General features: G+C 39.2%; 1 protein-coding gene across 1 annotated transcript in view; it reads left to right on the top strand.

Annotated features, from left to right (window-relative positions):
* LOC103607925 (probable cation-transporting ATPase 13A4) overlaps positions 1-18,021 on the top strand; it is a gene marked incomplete at its 3' end in the record, with an annotated part of 97,875 nt that overhangs the window by 58,187 nt on the left and 21,667 nt on the right. The window contains exons 18-25 of the mRNA XM_008592383.1: positions 4,762-4,886; positions 8,231-8,394; positions 9,215-9,337; positions 10,841-10,920; positions 12,409-12,451; positions 13,968-14,077; positions 15,960-16,056; positions 16,503-16,554. Of these exons, the coding sequence (XP_008590605.1) occupies positions 4,762-4,886; positions 8,231-8,394; positions 9,215-9,337; positions 10,841-10,920; positions 12,409-12,451; positions 13,968-14,077; positions 15,960-16,056; positions 16,503-16,554 (794 nt within the window). The remainder of the gene's footprint in view (positions 1-4,761; positions 4,887-8,230; positions 8,395-9,214; positions 9,338-10,840; positions 10,921-12,408; positions 12,452-13,967; positions 14,078-15,959; positions 16,057-16,502; positions 16,555-18,021) is intronic.

The following is an 18,021-nucleotide window of genomic DNA, read 5'->3' as shown; positions in this document are numbered from 1 at the left end:
GTGCATGAAATGTCTCTGAACATTGGTAAACAGAAATTTAACTATCTCTGCCACACCTAAATCACAAAGCTGATGTGAACAGTGACTGGGAGAATATTTGAGAAATAGCTGCATAAATGAAAAATATGTGATTTTGCAGCTTTGTGAAACAGACATATGAATATAAGCAGTGTTTCAGAGTTTGAAATTGTGGCCATACCCCCATTTGTTTTTTATTGTTGTACTTGGTGGATTGTTGGCAATTTTGAAGCATAACATATGCCTGAGAAAATTTCTTAATAAGAAATACACAGCTTAATGAAACAAGTAAGTATAGCTTGGACTTATATAATCTAAGTAACATTGGCAAAAAAATAAGAAAATTCCTGAAGAGTCATACTAGAGAAAGTTTTGATAAGCATAGATTAAAATAGGGATGCTCAACAGCTAAAATGAACTGCAGTCTTTATGAGTTCAACTTTACTTATTGTGGTTTTCTTTCATTTTCCACTATTTTTAGGCTATCACATTTTTTTCACCTTCAATGCCATTTCTAATACTCTACACCAGCCACTACTGGTTACACTGCTGTGGAGATAATCAAGGCTCATTTTGTTATTTAGAATTTTAAATTTCGAAGGTCTAACATATGAGAGTCCTTCAAAAAGTTGGTGGAAAAATAGAATTAAAAGATAATGTGAATCTTTCCATGAACTTTTTGAAGATCCCCTTGTATTTGTTTTCAACCTTATTAGACTCTACACTCTCTTGTTGTCACTATGTTTTGCAACAACTCTTCCTTTAATATACTAACATAAAATTCATATATAATGTTGTCTGCACACCTTCTTTGTAAAAATAAATATAGTGGCTTTATATATAGTAAAAACAAAAACAAAAAACATAATGTATCACGAAAAGTAATAATTCAATACGTACTAAAGCTGACTCCACTAAAACAAAATGAAGTAATACGTTGCTTGTGCCTGTGTATAGAATCAATGTGGTTGTAACAGCTATAAATGCAGATTGATACAGGTGTGTTACATATTGTTGTCTCAAATACTTCAAACTGTCTTGCTGTCAGTGAGTTGACTCTGTGAAATGGTTAACAACTCTTGGTAAAACTCTGAAGAAAACAGTACAGTCTCCTTTCAATTTATATAATAGATATATTTCTGCAAAATTCAATAGAATATTAAAAGTGTGCAAAAATACTTTGTGTTTATATGTAAAACAGAGCTAGAGGAAATATAATAAACAATTTTATAATTGTTTAATATAATACAGTAATGTTATATATGCCATAATAATACACTATACTATATCGTATAATAATAGAATATAAACAGTATAAGCCTAAATGGACTCAGAAAAGTACAATATTTTTAGTGTCCATAAATGTCCAATAAGATATTCAAAAGGTATGTAGGATGCAGGATAATTCTTCATTGTGCATTGATCATTACAGAAAATCTTGCATAGGAACCAAATTTTCAAAATGTCCTCTAGGGGCAGTTCTGCCCCTGCTGATAATGACTGATGTGACCCAACTCTCACTTTGTGAATGAGCAAAGCAAGGTCCAGAGGGGGAAGTGGCTCATCTAAAGTCACTGAGTGTTGGATTCCTGGGCTTACGGAGCCACTCTACCTGGGGCCAGCTTAATGTGACCCCTGAAACTTTGGCTATTACAACTCTGGATAATTGTTGTAATTTGATGAACTCAGTTCAAGGTCACTCAAGTCAGAAAGCTAAAAGTGAACTTTGAGATTGGATGACACATTTTAATGAAGAGGACTCTTGGGTCCAGGGAAGGGATGTGGCAGAATTGGGAACGGAACTTAATTTCCTGTTGCCAGGGATATAGTAAGATTCTGGCTACTGTGCTACTGCTTCTGATTATCATAATAAGATATTTGCATATTTACAAGTTGCAAACTCATGGTTTTGGCACTTGCACATGTAACAAAGCACTCACTGTGGAGGCTAATGAGTAATAGGGAACAGTGAGGGCTGTGGCAAACAAGAAAGTACATGTCCTGGCCTAAGATACTGAAATCTTCAAAACTGAACTTTTCAAAATCTGGTAAGGTCTAAATACAAATTCACTAAGAGGATCTGATCTGAGCTCTTTAACTTGTCTATCCCGTCTTAAGGCCACATCACCACTACATAACACTCATTGCTAATTTAATTTATTATCCTTTGCTAATTCCTGACTAGGACAGAACATTCTTTCTGGGTTTTGTTTTGTTTTGTTTTTGTTTTTTGTTTTGATACTCAGGGTACCACCAGCACTGATATCATAATTTCTTTGAGGGTTATTGGCCCACTTTATGCATATTTCATCCTTTAAAAGTCACATGGACTTTAAGAACATGAAGTATAATCACAGGGATGACAATGCTCCCTTTGTGTTACACTAATTATTCTAAATTATTTTTGGATGCTTCTGGAAAAGGTATAATCTCTGAGTAGGACGCAGGAAAAGATAACATTCTATTTCAAGTTGCAGAGCTTCAGACCCCTGAAGGGATTACTTCTTTCTGTTTATTGGCTTAGACTGAATACTCACGAAAGGAAGAATCAGGTAGTGTTAGAGGTAACAGAGACCTTGGAGATCCAAAGCTGAGTTAGATTACCAGACAATGAAAGTGAGTTACTCCTGGCTGCACAGCAATGTAGGGCAGGGCTGAGATGAGAACTCCAGTCTTCTGATTACTGTGCATTGATCCCTACAAAGGCAGCAAACCAGAAGAACTAGAAATACCAGTGCCAAGGTGGGCCACAGACTGTGTAAGAAGTTTGACCCTGCAGCCATTTTCTTGGCCTAATCTACCTCGTGGTTGGTTCATGTCATTACTCTGAAAATATCTAAAACCAGAGGCCTGAGTATGATGGCCACTAGAAAGTTTGGAGGACCTCAATCAGGCATCAGTTAAGTTATCCTTCAAAAACCAGCTCAAATACCATCTCCTCCAGGAAGGCTAATCTAATCACGCCACCCAGAAATGATTGCACCCTCCTCTTTGACTCCATGGGACTCTGATCTGTACACCTGTCCTGGTACTTTTCCCAGCTTTTCATCTAACTGAGGTGGTCAAGTCTAATCTTTTCCACCAGGCTGAATGTGAAATCTCTGGAGTCAGAGGCTACTATAGTCTCTGCTTCCTCCACCTCCACCCCCTTTTGCTTCAGTCCTTTTCTTTGCACTTATTAGGTGCTTAGTAAATGTCCATTGGCCTGACAGACTGACCCAGTGAGAACCCACTGGCAGCAGAATTTCTGAAAGAGGAAATGAATTTTCCTAGGTTGCCTGGCAAAACATGGTCACAAGAAGCATGTCACCTAGGCAGACATTTGTTGAGTGCTGACTGTGTGTCAGGCACCATGTGGGCATTGTTGAACATGGCAAATTAAATCAAGTGGGCTTGCCCTCAAGGAGCTGACACAGAGACAGACCAGAAAGCCAATGATAATTAATAGACAAATAAATGAGCTAAACTGAGGTAGAATTTATATGCCGAGGGAGGAGTTATTTCTATATGGGGAAGTCTTTATGGGGGAGGTAGCATGAGAATTAGGCCTCAAAATATGGGAAGGATTTCAGTGGCAGATCATGGGGAACTTATAACCTTCCCCATGAAATCAGAAAAGACTGTCTTATAGCAGTCTGGAGCAAATGTGTAGGGATGGTTAAGTACAGAGTGTATCCGTGGTAAGTGGTCTAACTGGCTGAAGGTTAGGGTGTGTATAGAATTTAGTGACAGATGAAGCTGGAAAGATAGTTTGGAACTGGATCATAGAGAGATTTAAATGGCTGGTTCAGAGGATTAGGAAAAGCTATCCTCCTGAGCCTGCTCTGGGGTGAGTAGTTCAAGCTGTGCCCACCTTTTGCTGCCCTGGTGGAGGTATTAGCAGTTTCCCGGGATCCTCATAAGGGTCTAGCTCATGACCGTGGCTGATGTGAAACCAGCATTGAGATGCACATGGCAAGCAAGGGAAGGGAGCGTTAGTGGGTGCTGCTTTCATCTGTACTTCAGCCAGAATTGGGCAGTGCTAGTGCCTTGTTCTTGTGTCTGCAACTGAGATAAGTGAATCATGGAAGAGTCTCTGAATCTCCCACCCCAAATAAACTCCCCTGTCCTTGGTCCTGTAGAATGTTCCTGAAAATGTTCTTGTGGTGGATAGGAGCCTCGGAGGCCTCACTTACTTGTAGAAACATCCACACTTTATGAAGAAGAGCTGTGGTCCTAGCCGAGAGAGAGAGGGAGGGAGGAGCCTGGCCTAATAGAAGGGCTCATTTGTTGAGATTATGACCTCATACCTCCTGGGGCTAAAATGATATTGATTCTAGCCTTTTCTGGGAAAACTGGCATTTTATATTATTTTCTATGTGCCTGACTTATTTTTCATGATGTTTTGTACCAGATCTAGAACTCTTCTCTGTTGCTAGTAGGCGAGGTAACAAAAATCAGACTAGCCACAGCAGATGGAAGAGAAGCTTGCAGCCATTTAGCTCATTCTCCCAAAAGTTAAAGCAAAGCTTTTGCTTAGTAAGTACTCTCTTCCTCTTGATTCAGCAAGAGTAAATGTCTCCACATCCTTTCTGTCCCCTCCTGTCTTCATTCTGATCATTCCTGGTACATTGTCAGTGTTTAAGGAATGGTGCTTGGATGAGTGAGTGGGGCCATTCTGACAGGGAGGTTTGCCTTTGTGTTTACTTCCTGTAAGAAAGCTTAATGTGCTGTTTCTGCTCAATCATATATACATGTTTCCAGGGAGAAGGTGGAATCAGACCTGATATTTCTGGGATTGCTAATCTTGGAGAATCAATTGAAGGAAGAGACGAGACCTGTCCTGGAAGAGCTCATCTCGGCCCGGATAAGGACAGTAATGATCACAGGTACAGAACAAAGTGTACAGTGAAAACAGCAAGAATTTGATATGGAAATAGACAGGGATTCACTCAGGTAACAAATATTGTTGACTACTTACTATGGGCCAGACACCATTCTAGATGCTGCCAATGGGCGACAAAAAAAGGCAAAGTTACCACTCTCACCAAGCTTCCATTCCAGCGGGATGAGAGAAAAATCAATCAGTCAATCAAACAGTGTCGTAAGTGTTTTGAGGTACACAGAATAGGGTGATGTGGTGAACTGTGTCAGACCATCTGCTTTAGATGAGGTGATGAGAGAGGCCTCTCTGAGGGTGACGTCTGAAATAGGACCCAGATGACAAGAAGATGAGAGCCATACAAAGATGGTGGTGGTGGTTGTCAAATGTTAGGAAAAAGATGCATAGTCAATGTGGTCTATAAACGCCACTGAAGCCCATCAATAATAAAACCTATGATTCTGGAGATAAAAATTGCTGTCCTCTCTACTCCTACTCCCAAACCCCAAATCACACAAACAAGGAAGCAGTGAGAAGGATCTCTCAAGGGAAATGTGTGAAATTTCTGAATGAATACTTCTCAACTGATACTGTAATTCTTAAGTGGGAAGGAATCCAGAGGTGAGTAAATGATTTCCTCATGAATTCATATTTTTGAGTGTGTGTTGCTTTCTCTTTCTCTGCTCTCATAGTTAGGTGCATTTAACTTTATTATTTTTGTCACAATATTTCCCCACCAGAGCACTCACTCCCCACCCCCACTTCCTTGGAACCCAGTTCTACAGTTGAGAATAAGTTCAGAGCCCACCACTCTCAAGAACGTGGCTGCAGTTTGGTTTGCTACTGCTTTGGCTAACAAGGTTTTACCTGTACCAGGCGGACCATAAAGAATGACTCCTTAGGAGGCTTTATACCCATCTCTTCATAATATTCAGGATGGGTGAGAGGAAGCTCCACAGATTCCTTCATTTCCTGGATTTGGTTGTCCAACCCTCCAATATCAGCATAATTTTCCTGCGGGGCCTTTTCCACCTTCATCACCGTGACCAGGGGATCCCTGTCATCCATCAGCACCCTATTACAGCATGAACTCTGTGGTTGAGCAGGACCAAACAGCCTGGTTCCAGCAGATCATTGTCTACAAATGAAGGAATACTGATGTAGTGTTCTGAGCCCATAGCTGTAGATATGATGGTGAAATTGTCATCAATGATCTCTTCCAAGGTTTCTGACAATATTGGAGTCCTCCTCAGATCATCCACCTTTGCTCTTTCCTCCTTTTGCTTTCCTTCTAATGGTTTCATTTGTTCCTGACTTCTAATGAATTTTTCCTCCATGAGAAGATAGTCTTTAACTCTTTCTAACTTCAATAATTTTAACTGAGTCTGAGGTGTCACCAGTGGCAGTTTGCTGGCAGCATCCAGTCCCTTTGTTTTCTTCTTTTTCCCCATTCTAGTTGGTACAGGAGGTTCATATGTATTTTTCTTGTCATTGTCATCCTTCTTGCCATCTCCAGGACTCTGATCACCACTCTGACTTTGACCCATCTTGCCTCTGCTGCTCGCGCTGCCTCCTTCAGCACTTTAAACACGCTGTTCTACTGTCTTCTTGCTTCCGTGGTTTTTGATGAGAAATTTGTGATAATTTGAATCATTGTTTCCTTATATATGGAATGCTTTTTTTTTTTTCTCTAACTGCTTTTTTCTTTATCTCTCATTTTTAGCAGTTTGATTACTATATGTCTGGGTATATTATTAATGGGTTTATCTTGTTTGGGGTTCACTGAGATTCTCAAATCTGTAAATTTAAGCCTTTTGCCTTATTTGAGAAATTATCTGCTATTATTTCTCCAAAATTTTTTTCTGTTCTTATCTTTTTCTCCTCTCAATCTTGGACTCTGATGAAATGAATGAGTCCTTTTGATATCCTTGAGTCTCTATTCATTGTTTTAAAAATTTCCTCTCTGTTCTTTAGATTGTATAATTTCTGTTGATCTGTTTTCAAGTTCACTGACTGACTCTCTGTCCTGCCATCTCCATTCCGCTACTGAGTGCTTCTTTGTTTGTTTCAGATAGTATATATTTTCAATTCTAAAGTATCCATTTGGGTTTTTTTTTTATTGTTTCTATTTCTTTGCTGAAAATTTCTCTTTCCATTTATTTCAAGAATATTAACACTTGCAACATAAAGGAGGCTAATAATAGCTGCCTTAAAACCATTATCTGATAATTTCAACATCTGAGTCACCTGAGAGCTGGCAACTGTTGGGTTTTTTTTGTTTGTTTGTTTTGTTTTGTTTTGTGATTTGGCAAGATTTTTTTACTTTTTATATGCTGAGTATCCTGAATATTTTGAATACTATATTGTGAGACTTTGGATCCTGTGAAAATCCTCTGAATAATGTTGGTTTTTACTTTTATTTATTTATTTTTTAAGTAAGCAGTTAACTACAATTTCTGTCTTGCCTGTTGTAGGTAGTCGTTCCAATATTAACTTAGACATTAAATCTTTTGCTATGATCTTTGGGTCTGCCCCACTCAGGGGTGACTTTGGAAAATGGGAGGTGATTTATATCATAGTTCACTTCTTGAAGCTGCTGTTAAACTTGTATGGGTCTGCTCCACACACAGCTCTGGGTTGAACACAAGACTTACATAGTTTACACACTGAACTAGTCTGCTTGTCTAGCTCTCTCCTCTCCAGGATTCCTCCCATACTCTCTAGACTACAGGAACTCCTTTTCCTGGCTCTTCTGACCAAAAAGATTGCATTCCCCTTGAACTATTAGCTGCTTGAACAGCTCTGGGACTGGGTCCCATACGTAGGCCAAACACATGAAAGAGAAAAAGCCAAGAAACTCACTCCCTTGTAGGTTGCTTCTCCACGTTTGACTCCCTTCCACAGGCTGCCTGTTTTTGTTCACTTTTCAATGTTTTGGGGTAGTTTTTTTGTTGTTGTTTGTTTTGTTTAGCATTTTCATTTGTAATCAGTGGAAGAGGTAGATTGTAGAGGCCTCACTCTATCCTGACTGGAAGTGGAACCACCAGATACTATATTAAGCCAGTAAGATTCTCATAAAGTTTTCGAAGCAGTTAACAAGTGACAGAAATAGATTTAAATTTTGCTTTTTAAATTTTTTCTTCCCACTCTCTGGCAAAAATACATGAGGTAACCTGGTGAAAATCAGCAAGAACTAGAGAAGGGATCATGGAATCACAGAAGGTTAGGGCTGAAAAAGACCTTACAGATTATTTATCTTAGGGCTGAACGCCTTACCCTGGTTTTCTAGACTCCGCATGAGTTGGTTCTATCTCTTCAACCTCATTTTGGGACACACTTCCTTTCTTCTAGGTGACAATCTTCAGACTGCAATAACAGTGGCCAGAAAATCTGGGATGGTTCCTGAAAGCCAGAAAGTCATTCTCATTGAGGCAAATGAAACCACTGGGTCCTCATCAGCATCTATATCTTGGAAATTAGTAGAAGAGAAGAAACAGATTGCATATGGGAATCAGGTATACCTGGAAACACTCTTCCTGCCATATTATCAATCTTGTCTCACAGTTGGTGACTGAGCAGCTTTGACCTAGAGTCAACACACTTCTCCAAACGTCTAACATGTCTGCAGGTCTGCAGTTCAATGAACTCAATTTTATCAGTTTTCCATATAGTTTCTACTGAGTACAATGCTTTCCTGGGTTCTGGAAATAATTCATTCTTTTAAACTTAAAAATAATGTAGCCTCTGTGTGAGAAGAATACGATAAGTGGAGCTGTGAATCTAATTTTCCATTTTTCTTTGCTAGTCAGTCACCCCACTGGGTTCAAAGGGGTTTTAGTCCCTGGAAGGGACATCACTTTGTGCATTGGAGAATCAGACTACCTCTCAGGATGAGGGGAAAAAAACTTCTTTTTTCTTTTTTTTAATGTATCTTAAGACTTGCCACTATTTTATCTCCATTGTGTCCTTGTGCAACAATATTAATTCTGTGAGAAAAAAAATATGTAAGTTATCACTTCAGGGAGAGATTTGTTAAGCAGCAATGCTTTAGTGTTTTACACTTGAAATGTGTGAAATGTGCTATTCTCTGGGACTCACCGAGATTAGATCAGGATGAGAACAGGACATGAGTAGGTGTTATTCTTCTATCCACTAGTGGCTGTGATGGCAAAGATTGATCCAGCAAAGAGAAAGTGACTCTCTGAGGAATTAGAGCTGGAGTGTAACTTTTAAAGAGAGACCCTGGTCTGTCCTTGATACCTTCTCTCAGATATGTTTGCGGTCCTAACCATTCTGTCAAATAGAAGAGTCTAAAATAACTGTGTTGATTTGCAGGACAATTACATTAACATCAGGGAAGAAGTCTCTGATAATGGCGGAGAAGGAAGTTACCATTTTGCCCTAAGTGGAAAATCTTTTCATGTTATAACTCAACATTTCAGCAGCCTACTGCCAAAGGTAAGTTCTAAGAGGGTAACAATCTCCCTGTGAAGGTGCTGATGCTGTCACCTACAGAGCATGGTCTTAAATAATTTTAAAGCCCTAAGTGGAAAAGTTCTTTTGTGTTATAAGAGAGGCAGATATTTTTGCAGAAGTTACTGTTGTCTCATGTCCTACTAAATTTGAAGTAATAAACTTGATTAGTCAATTTTCTATTATCTATAAAATTGAAGTATCAGTGTTTTCTCAAATCATTAGTATTGATTTGGGGTACCTGTCACTATATTACCATGATTAGTGGGTCTCACCATACAGTGGAAATCCTGCGATTACACAGAAAGGCAGGCCAAGAATAAAGGAACTCCATTAAGAGTTTGAGGACCTCTGTACTGAAGAGGGTCAAACTTAAAGCTTTTCTGGGGCCGGCCCGGTGGCGCACTGCTACAGTGCACCGCTTGAGAGCGCGGCGGCACTCCTGCCGAGGGTTCGGATCCCACATACAGACCAGTTCCCGCTCACTGGCTGAGCAAGGTGCGGGCGCAACACCGAGGGTTGCGATCCCATTGCCGGTCCAGGTCCGGTATGGGCGCGACACTGAGGGTTGCGATCCGTTGCCGGACACGAAAAAAGACAAAAAAACAAACAAACAAACAAACAAAAACTTAAAGCTTTTCTAATGAAGAACAAACCAATAGTAGGGGCAGGTAAGATATATGTATGAGTGTGTGTGTGTGTGTGTGTGTGTGTGTGTGTGTATGCATATTTGAACAAACTAGAAAAAGATGTGTCCAAGGTAACAAATAGAAATTATTTGTATTCAGTTACTCATCATCTTAGGTACTATTTAAGAAAAACAAAATAAAATTCTTTGAGTGAACACTAAGCTAAGTTTGATACCAAGAACAGCAGATAATACACGGATCTAACACAGAAGAATTTAGACTTTGTAGAAGGAAGCTTGGGTGGATAGAGCTGATATATATTTTTATACCCCCAAACCATCAATGTTCCATAACTCAAGTGAGATTTGGGATATCTGCTGGGTTTTATAATTGGTCAAGTCCAGATGATATGGGTAAGTCAAAAAGTCCACAAATAAACACTACTTCACCATTAGGCTGTTTTTCTGCTAGTTTTGAATAATTTTCTGAAAAGTGGCTGCTTCCCCTGGGATCTTGACCTTTTGCTATGTTGTGATTTCCCACACTGTACTGGTTCATGGCTCCATTAAGCTCAGGATTTTTCAGGACCACATTCTCCCTGACAGCTGAGCTAAATTTCTGTGGGTTGTTATTTCCATAAAATATTTTTATTAAATACTCATCTTAACTAATTTTTGGTCACTTATCTGATTACCAAGTCTCAAAGTATGTGCTAAAATCCAAAAGAGGGCTCCTTGGAAACAGATTTTTTTCTCATCCATGGATATCATCACCCAGTCAATGCTCTTCTGAGTGTTATCAATTATTTCATGTATGACCAGATGATCTGATACAAAATTTCCTTTTGGGCTCCTTACAGATACTGATTAATGGGACCATCTTTGCAAGAATGTCTCCTGGGCAGAAATCCAGTCTGGTGGAAGAATTTCAGAAACTGGAGTAGGTTCTTTGCCAATTCAGGTGGAGGGAGCTACAAGGAGGCATGAGTCAGGGGAGTGTAAAGGGCACAGAGAATCACTCGATTTGGCTAGGCAATGGTTCTCACCCTGGCTGCACATGATGATCACCTAGGGAGCTTTGAAAAATGTAGCAATACAGGACCCCACTGTCCAGAGACTCTGATTCAATGGCTCATATGAGGCTTGGAAATCAGTATTTTTTCAGAGCTCCTCACAAAAGTAAATTTTGCTTCCAAAGTTGAGAACAACTTGACTGGAACATAAAGGGCATGAAAAGGTATGGTGAGAAATAAGACTGGAAAGATATTTGTAATTTGAGCTCAGCTCCCAAAGGTATAATGAGAATTTAGATTTTATTTTTATAAGCTGTCATCACAGTTGTGATGTAGGGAGGTTCACATGACAGGAGATTCATAAACCCTATAAAATATTCTTATGCCAAAGCATCCTTTTCATTCTAAATTAGAAATATACTTCTCTTTTAATACAAATGGTCTCCATTCCTGGACAGGATGGGCAGTGCAAAGTTCCCATCATTTGGGACCCTTTATTTTATGTTAATGGATCCCCATGGAGTACCAGAGTCTTTCTCTACTTTTGATGCTGGGCCACATCCACATGACTCCTACTCCTTCTCACTCCTACTCCATCCTCCTACACACTTGATTCAGTCATCAGGAAAGTTTCTCGATTCAGAAAGCCTGTCTTCTCAACATAGTTGAAAACCTAGAGAGTCAATGAGTTACCTCCATAACACAGTGTGGAAGAAAAGTACAACATATTCTGTGAATGCTGTCAGAGCACTTGTGTGTTGAAAAGCCAACTATCTATAATCTTTATCAACTATTCAATATAGCAGTATTTTCCCAGCCTCAGAAAGCCATCCTAAAGCATGGATTTATTTTCTTTCTTCGACTCTGGGCCTGGCACTGCATTTTTGAGTTGAATGACTACTGCCAGAGTGGATTTCCTTTCATGTCAGTACTAACAGCACCAACAGATAATAGCTGTTTATTATTTTAGACTTTATAAGGCACTTTCCCACATAGAACCTCATTTAATACTCAAAACACTTTGTAGGGGAGATGGCCAACATGGTAAGATGACCAGGTCAAAATCTAGATCTTCTGGTTTCAAATCCTGTGCCCTCTTCACCGTGTCATGATGTCTTATCATATAATCATGAACATCCCTGTTTTACATCTGAGAAAGCTGTTTCCTAAGCAGTGAGGTGTGGTGTCCACAGGAAACACCTGGAGTCAGGAATGGTGTTCTGCATTCCCCTATCCATTGTATAAACTGCTGAGTCACACATTAGTCAATCCAGACTCTTAGGGAAACTCCCTTAGAATAAATAAATAATAAATTTGACCCTTAAGTCATGACAGTCACTTTGTCTTTTTGATTAGAGAAATTAGGTGGAAAGATACTTCTGATCTCCTCTGTGATTGACATGTTTCCCTTTTAGTTACTTTGTAGGCATGTGCGGTGATGGAGCCAATGACTGTGGGGTAAGTAAGTAGCTGCCAGTGTGGGGGCCGTAATCTCACACTCAAGTATGCTTGTCTGGAGCCTCTAGAGACAGTACTTCCTGGGATATACACCATCCCCATTTCTCTTGATTGGCAAACTGGTACTGAGGGTTTGGAAGGATTTTGACCAAAGCCACACAATGACTCAGTGGTCAGCTTAGGCTAAATGGAGTAGAATTGGGTTCTTGAGTTCCCACTTCTTTGACTAGGTGTCCCAGTGCCATCTCTTTTTTCTGCAGCAGGCGGAATACAGTCTGGTCATCTCTGGGCTAGTGTTTGGGCCCACAAGCTGCCCTATGGCCAGCTTAACTGGTCTTTTCTTATGAGGCCTCAGTAGAAACGTATGTGAGTCTTCGTGGGAAGTAATCTCAATCTTTGCTTTCAGGCTTTGAAAATGGCTCATGTGGGCATCTCTTTATCAGAGCAGAAGGCAAGAACCTCATTTAATACTCAAAACACTTTGTAGGGGAGATGGCCAACATGGTAAGATGACCAGGTCAAAATCTAGATCTTCTGGTTTCAAATCCTGTGCCCTCTTCACCGTGTCATGATGTCTTATCATATAATCATGAACATCCCTGTTTTACATCTGAGAAAGCTGTTTCCTAAGCAGTGAGGTGTGGTGTCCACAGGAAACACCTGGAGTCAGGAATGGTGTTCTGCATTCCCCTATCCATTGTATAAACTGCTGAGTCACACATTAGTCAATCCAGACTCTTAGGGAAACTCCCTTAGAATAAATAAATAATAAATTTGACCCTTAAGTCATGACAGTCACTTTGTCTTTTTGATTAGAGAAATTAGGTGGAAAGATACTTCTGATCTCCTCTGTGATTGACATGTTTCCCTTTTAGTTACTTTGTAGGCATGTGCGGTGATGGAGCCAATGACTGTGGGGTAAGTAAGTAGCTGCCAGTGTGGGGGCCGTAATCTCACACTCAAGTATGCTTGTCTGGAGCCTCTAGAGACAGTACTTCCTGGGATATACACCATCCCCATTTCTCTTGATTGGCAAACTGGTACTGAGGGTTTGGAAGGGTTTTGACCAAAGCCACACAATGACTCAGTGGTCAGCTTAGGCTAAATGGAGTAGAATTTGGTTCTTGAGTTCCCACTTCTTTGACTAGGTGTCCCAGTGCCATCTCTTTTTTCTGCAGCAGGCGTAATTCCTGGGATATACACCATCCCCATTTCTCTTGATTGGCAAACTGGTACTGAGGGTTTGGAAGGATTTTGACCAAAGCCACACAATGACTCAGTGGTCAGCTTAGGCTAAATGGAGTAGAATTGGGTTCTTGAGTTCCCACTTCTTTGACTAGGTGTCCCAGTGCCATCTCTTTTTTCTGCAGCAGGCGGAATACAGTCTGGTCATCTCTGGGCTAGTGTTTGGGCCCACAAGCTGCCCTATGGCCAGCTTAACTGGTCTTTTCTTATGAGGCCTCAGTAGAAACGTATGTGAGTCTTCGTGGGAAGTAATCTCAATCTTTGCTTTCAGGCTTTGAAAATGGCTCATGTGGGCATCTCTTTATCAGAGCAGGAGGCATCTGTGGCCTCACCTTTCACTTCCAAAACTCCAAACATTGAGTGCGTACCTCGCCTCATCAAGTAAGTAGGCCCTTCTCCCACCGTTGCATTTTCTCTCTCAAATTTTAGATGAAGTTCACTTTCCTGGGAAAGACCAAGAAAACTTTTTGTCCCTGGGCTGGGAGATGCTTTGTACAGGAATGCAGTCAAACATTCTACTGCCAAATGGACTTACCAGGAATCAAAAATAACATAGGGAAAGCAGTAGCATTTCCAGTGAAAATCACTGATATAGCTTATTTTTGGATAATATTATTATAATATTATTTATAATAATATTATAATAATATAATATGTATTATTATATTATTATAAATAATATTATCTACTATTGAAATCTGGAAGTTGCTACTGCTTTGAAAGTGTCAATCATCCTCTTAGTTTTAAAATGTATCTTTTTAGATGTTTTATACTGGGGGATTGAGAGAAACCTACTTGCCTTCCTTCCCTCTTACCTCTTTATGCTTCTTTGGAGTACCCTTTCCATCTTCATTTTTAAAAATCTTTATTGATTTTTGCTGCTCCCAGTAAAATTTCTCTTGGTGCTTTCTTTTTTTTTTTTTACCCCCAGAAAATTTCTGCATTTTGTTTGAATGATACAGTTAGCGTTGTGGTTGCTCTTAGTTATTATAACTAGCATGTGTTTATAGTTTACAAAGTGCTTTAATGCCTATTATACTTCAAAACAGCATGGAAATGTAGGAATGGTTATTATTTCTTTTACAAATAAGGAAGTTGAGGCTCAGAGAACTTAATTGATGTGCCCAAGCTCACACAGATTTGGAGATTATGTTAGAATTGATTTTGTTTAAATGTGTTTTATCCACAAATCTCATACTCTTTCCACCACATTAAAACAATAATTTGGCTCCCAATTTTTAAATTTATTTATGCATTTGACAAATATTTATTCACTATGCACTTAGTACAAGGAACTAAGGGAGGTAAATGAAGACAATATTACCGATTTTGGTAGGTTCTGTCAAGGAGATAAAAAGGGTGATGTAAAAGGTGGTGAGATGACTGTAGAGGTGAAGTTGGCTGCTTCAGATGGGGTGGAATGGGAAAAACCTCTCTAAGGAGGTGAGGAATAAGGAGAAACTACTTTCAGGGAAGACTAAATGGCAGCAGCAAAACCTTGATACAGGAAAAAACTTAATTTGAGGATCTGGTTTTGGAACCCCAGGAAATCATTATGATCACAAGTACATTTAAACCCTGTTTTCTTCCCAAATGAAATAGATGAAAGTGGCATCTCATAAGTAATAGGTTTTATGCTTTAAATGTGTACTGTTTACTCAAGTCAATAAAAATAACACAATGAACATGCTCAACATTTCTATTTAAATTTGATATATGACTAATTTGAGTGTGTGTATTGTTTTTAGTCCAGTTTTAGAAAAAGTTGGGACTGCCAAAATGAAATCTAAATCAAATGTCAGCCAAACTCCTGAAGTACCTGTATGAAAATAGCCCCCAAACTTGCAATCTTATTTAAATCCCTTAGTTCACAAATGAAAAAACTGAGACAAGGAAATTGACTTTCCCAATCACGTGAGTGAGTAGGTATGTGATCTGGCACTAGCTTCCAAGTCCCCTGACTCTGAGTTCAGGAGCTGAAATAATGCCCACAGAAAAGACAAGATTAACCATAAATCTGGCCTCCACTGCCAGATCAAAGCCTGGGGACCCTGGTCTAGAACTGGTTTTTCCTGCAAAACTAGCTATTCAGCATACTGACAGCCAGCTCCCACGGGCTCAAAGCTGCACAGTCTGTCAGACAAACAATCCTATAATCAGACTTTTGATTTTTCTCCTGAGGTCAGCTGAACAGCACTGCAAAATTGACCTGATTCTTTTTATTACTTTCATTTCATTCCTTTTCCTTTTTTTTCTTACACAGGGAAGGACGCGCAGCTCTTGTTACCTCATTTTGCATGTTTAAGTACATGGCTCTGTACAGCATGATTCAGTATGTTGGTGTTCTGCTGCTCTACTGGGTATGACTTGGGACCTAGCCTCTCCGTTAGTGAAAACTAAAGTGGTAATGCACTCTCAATTTGCAGCGCCTCTCAAAGAAAGAGTGCAGACAGGATGTCTGAGCATCAGCAGCCCCTCTAAATATCCTTAAGGTTTTTTTTGTTTTTTTTTTTAAAGTAAATCAGAAATAGACAAATGTACACGGGAAAAGTGGTGGGTGTCAATTCTCTGACTTTCACACATAGAAACCATTCATCTAATGGCAGCTGAGGATCAGAATTGAATACAACACTTTCTCTCTCACTGTTGCTTTCACCTGCTTGGACCAGGTCTCCATCTTCCCAATTCCAGTGTGGCTCTACCTCAGTATACTACTTAGTAAAGAGATGATTCTCTCTGTTTATTTACCCAGAAAAACAAGCCTGGATATTTGCCAGTTTCAGTGTTGTAAATACTCCCATCTTAGCTGGTTTCAAGCTGCCTACCTGATGTTACTCGATGTGGAGCAGGGAAGAGATGTACTCCATTATATAGTACTTGTACCATACAAATACAGGAGTTGTGAATAACCTCAAGAGCATAGATAACAGTAAAATGTAGGAAAATAATTAAGAAGTGCTGAGCTTTGAGTATTTTTTAACTTTATTTTTAATGTGATTTATATAAGGGCACTTTATATAATTTAAGTTTTTATATAGGCTGTATTTAACAACCAGCTTAAAATATTCCTGAAAATTTAGACTTTGACTGTCATGAGTTAGTACAAGCCAGCATCTCACTGGTTCCCTGAATACAGGGATTTGAAAATTGGCATATCATACCACAAAAGTACATAGGTCTCAAGATAGCTTTTGTTAAAGGGTATAAAAGGAAAAAAGACATGCCTATGTTTTGTGAACTCAACATGTGAGCTTATTCTGTTGACTAACAGCAAGAAAGGGCATTTTATTTGTGTGGAAAACATATAGATTCATCTCTGTGCCTTGACCTTTTTTCTCCAGGGTTGAAGGTTTTAATTCTATTGTTTTCAGATTACCTATATCTTTTCTCAGTCACTGATGAGTAGGCTAGAGAATATTATTAATTAATAATATTTAATAGTGTTAAATATTATTATAATATAATAACAACATGTAATGAGAATAATATGTAATGAGAATAACATTTAATGAGATTAGGCCCTATTTTGAAGTTCCAATAACTCATTATGCACAAAAATAGAATTGAACGTGGAACATCATTATCTATTTTCCACTAAGGGGTGGAGAGCAAGGAACCAAGTTACTTGAAATCAGTAAGACCTGAACATTTTTTCCTCAAGAGTATTATTAGTATTATTAGCTATATTAGGACCTTCTAACATTTCCTCTAACAACACCTAAGAATGCAGATAGTGGGTTCAGCTGTTCTCATTTTCATAAGTAAAAATTAGGTTTTAAATTTTTGTCACTCATTACTATTGGGGATGCATTCTTTTATTGTACCAGACCACACCCCAAATTTTCGGCTAACGATATTAGGACCTTCTAACATTTCCTCTAACAACACCTAAGAATGCAGATAGTGGGTTCAGCTATTCTCATTTTCGTAAGTAAAAATTAGGTTTTAAATTTTTGTCACTCATTACTATTGGGGATGCATTCTTTTATTGTACCAGACCACACCCCAAATTTTCGGCTAACGAGTAAAAAAGAGAGCAGAGATGAAGCTAGTTGAGAGAGATGCTCCCCTCAACAAAGGGTCATACTGATGCACAAAGAACCCTGCCCAGAAAGCACACAGTGGCGGCCCCACTGGTTAGAGAGGGTTTCACAGTCTTGGTTCCGAGAACTTCCAACACCACCACCACGCACCAACCTAAACAGGCCCTTGACCACACCATCTCCTTGGTAATTTACTTTAAAAATTCCATGTTTCAGTGAGAAAAAAAATGCGATTGATGTCAGATTTCATCCAGGTCATAACTTTTTTGATCTGCTTTTCTT

The sequence above is a fragment of the Galeopterus variegatus genome, unplaced genomic scaffold (assembly GCF_000696425.1).
Source record: "Galeopterus variegatus unplaced genomic scaffold, G_variegatus-3.0.2 Scaffold7854, whole genome shotgun sequence".
Taxonomy (NCBI): domain Eukaryota; kingdom Metazoa; phylum Chordata; class Mammalia; order Dermoptera; family Cynocephalidae; genus Galeopterus; species Galeopterus variegatus.
Note: the sequence above shows the minus strand (reverse complement) of the source record. Positions and strands in the feature narration are given on the sequence as shown.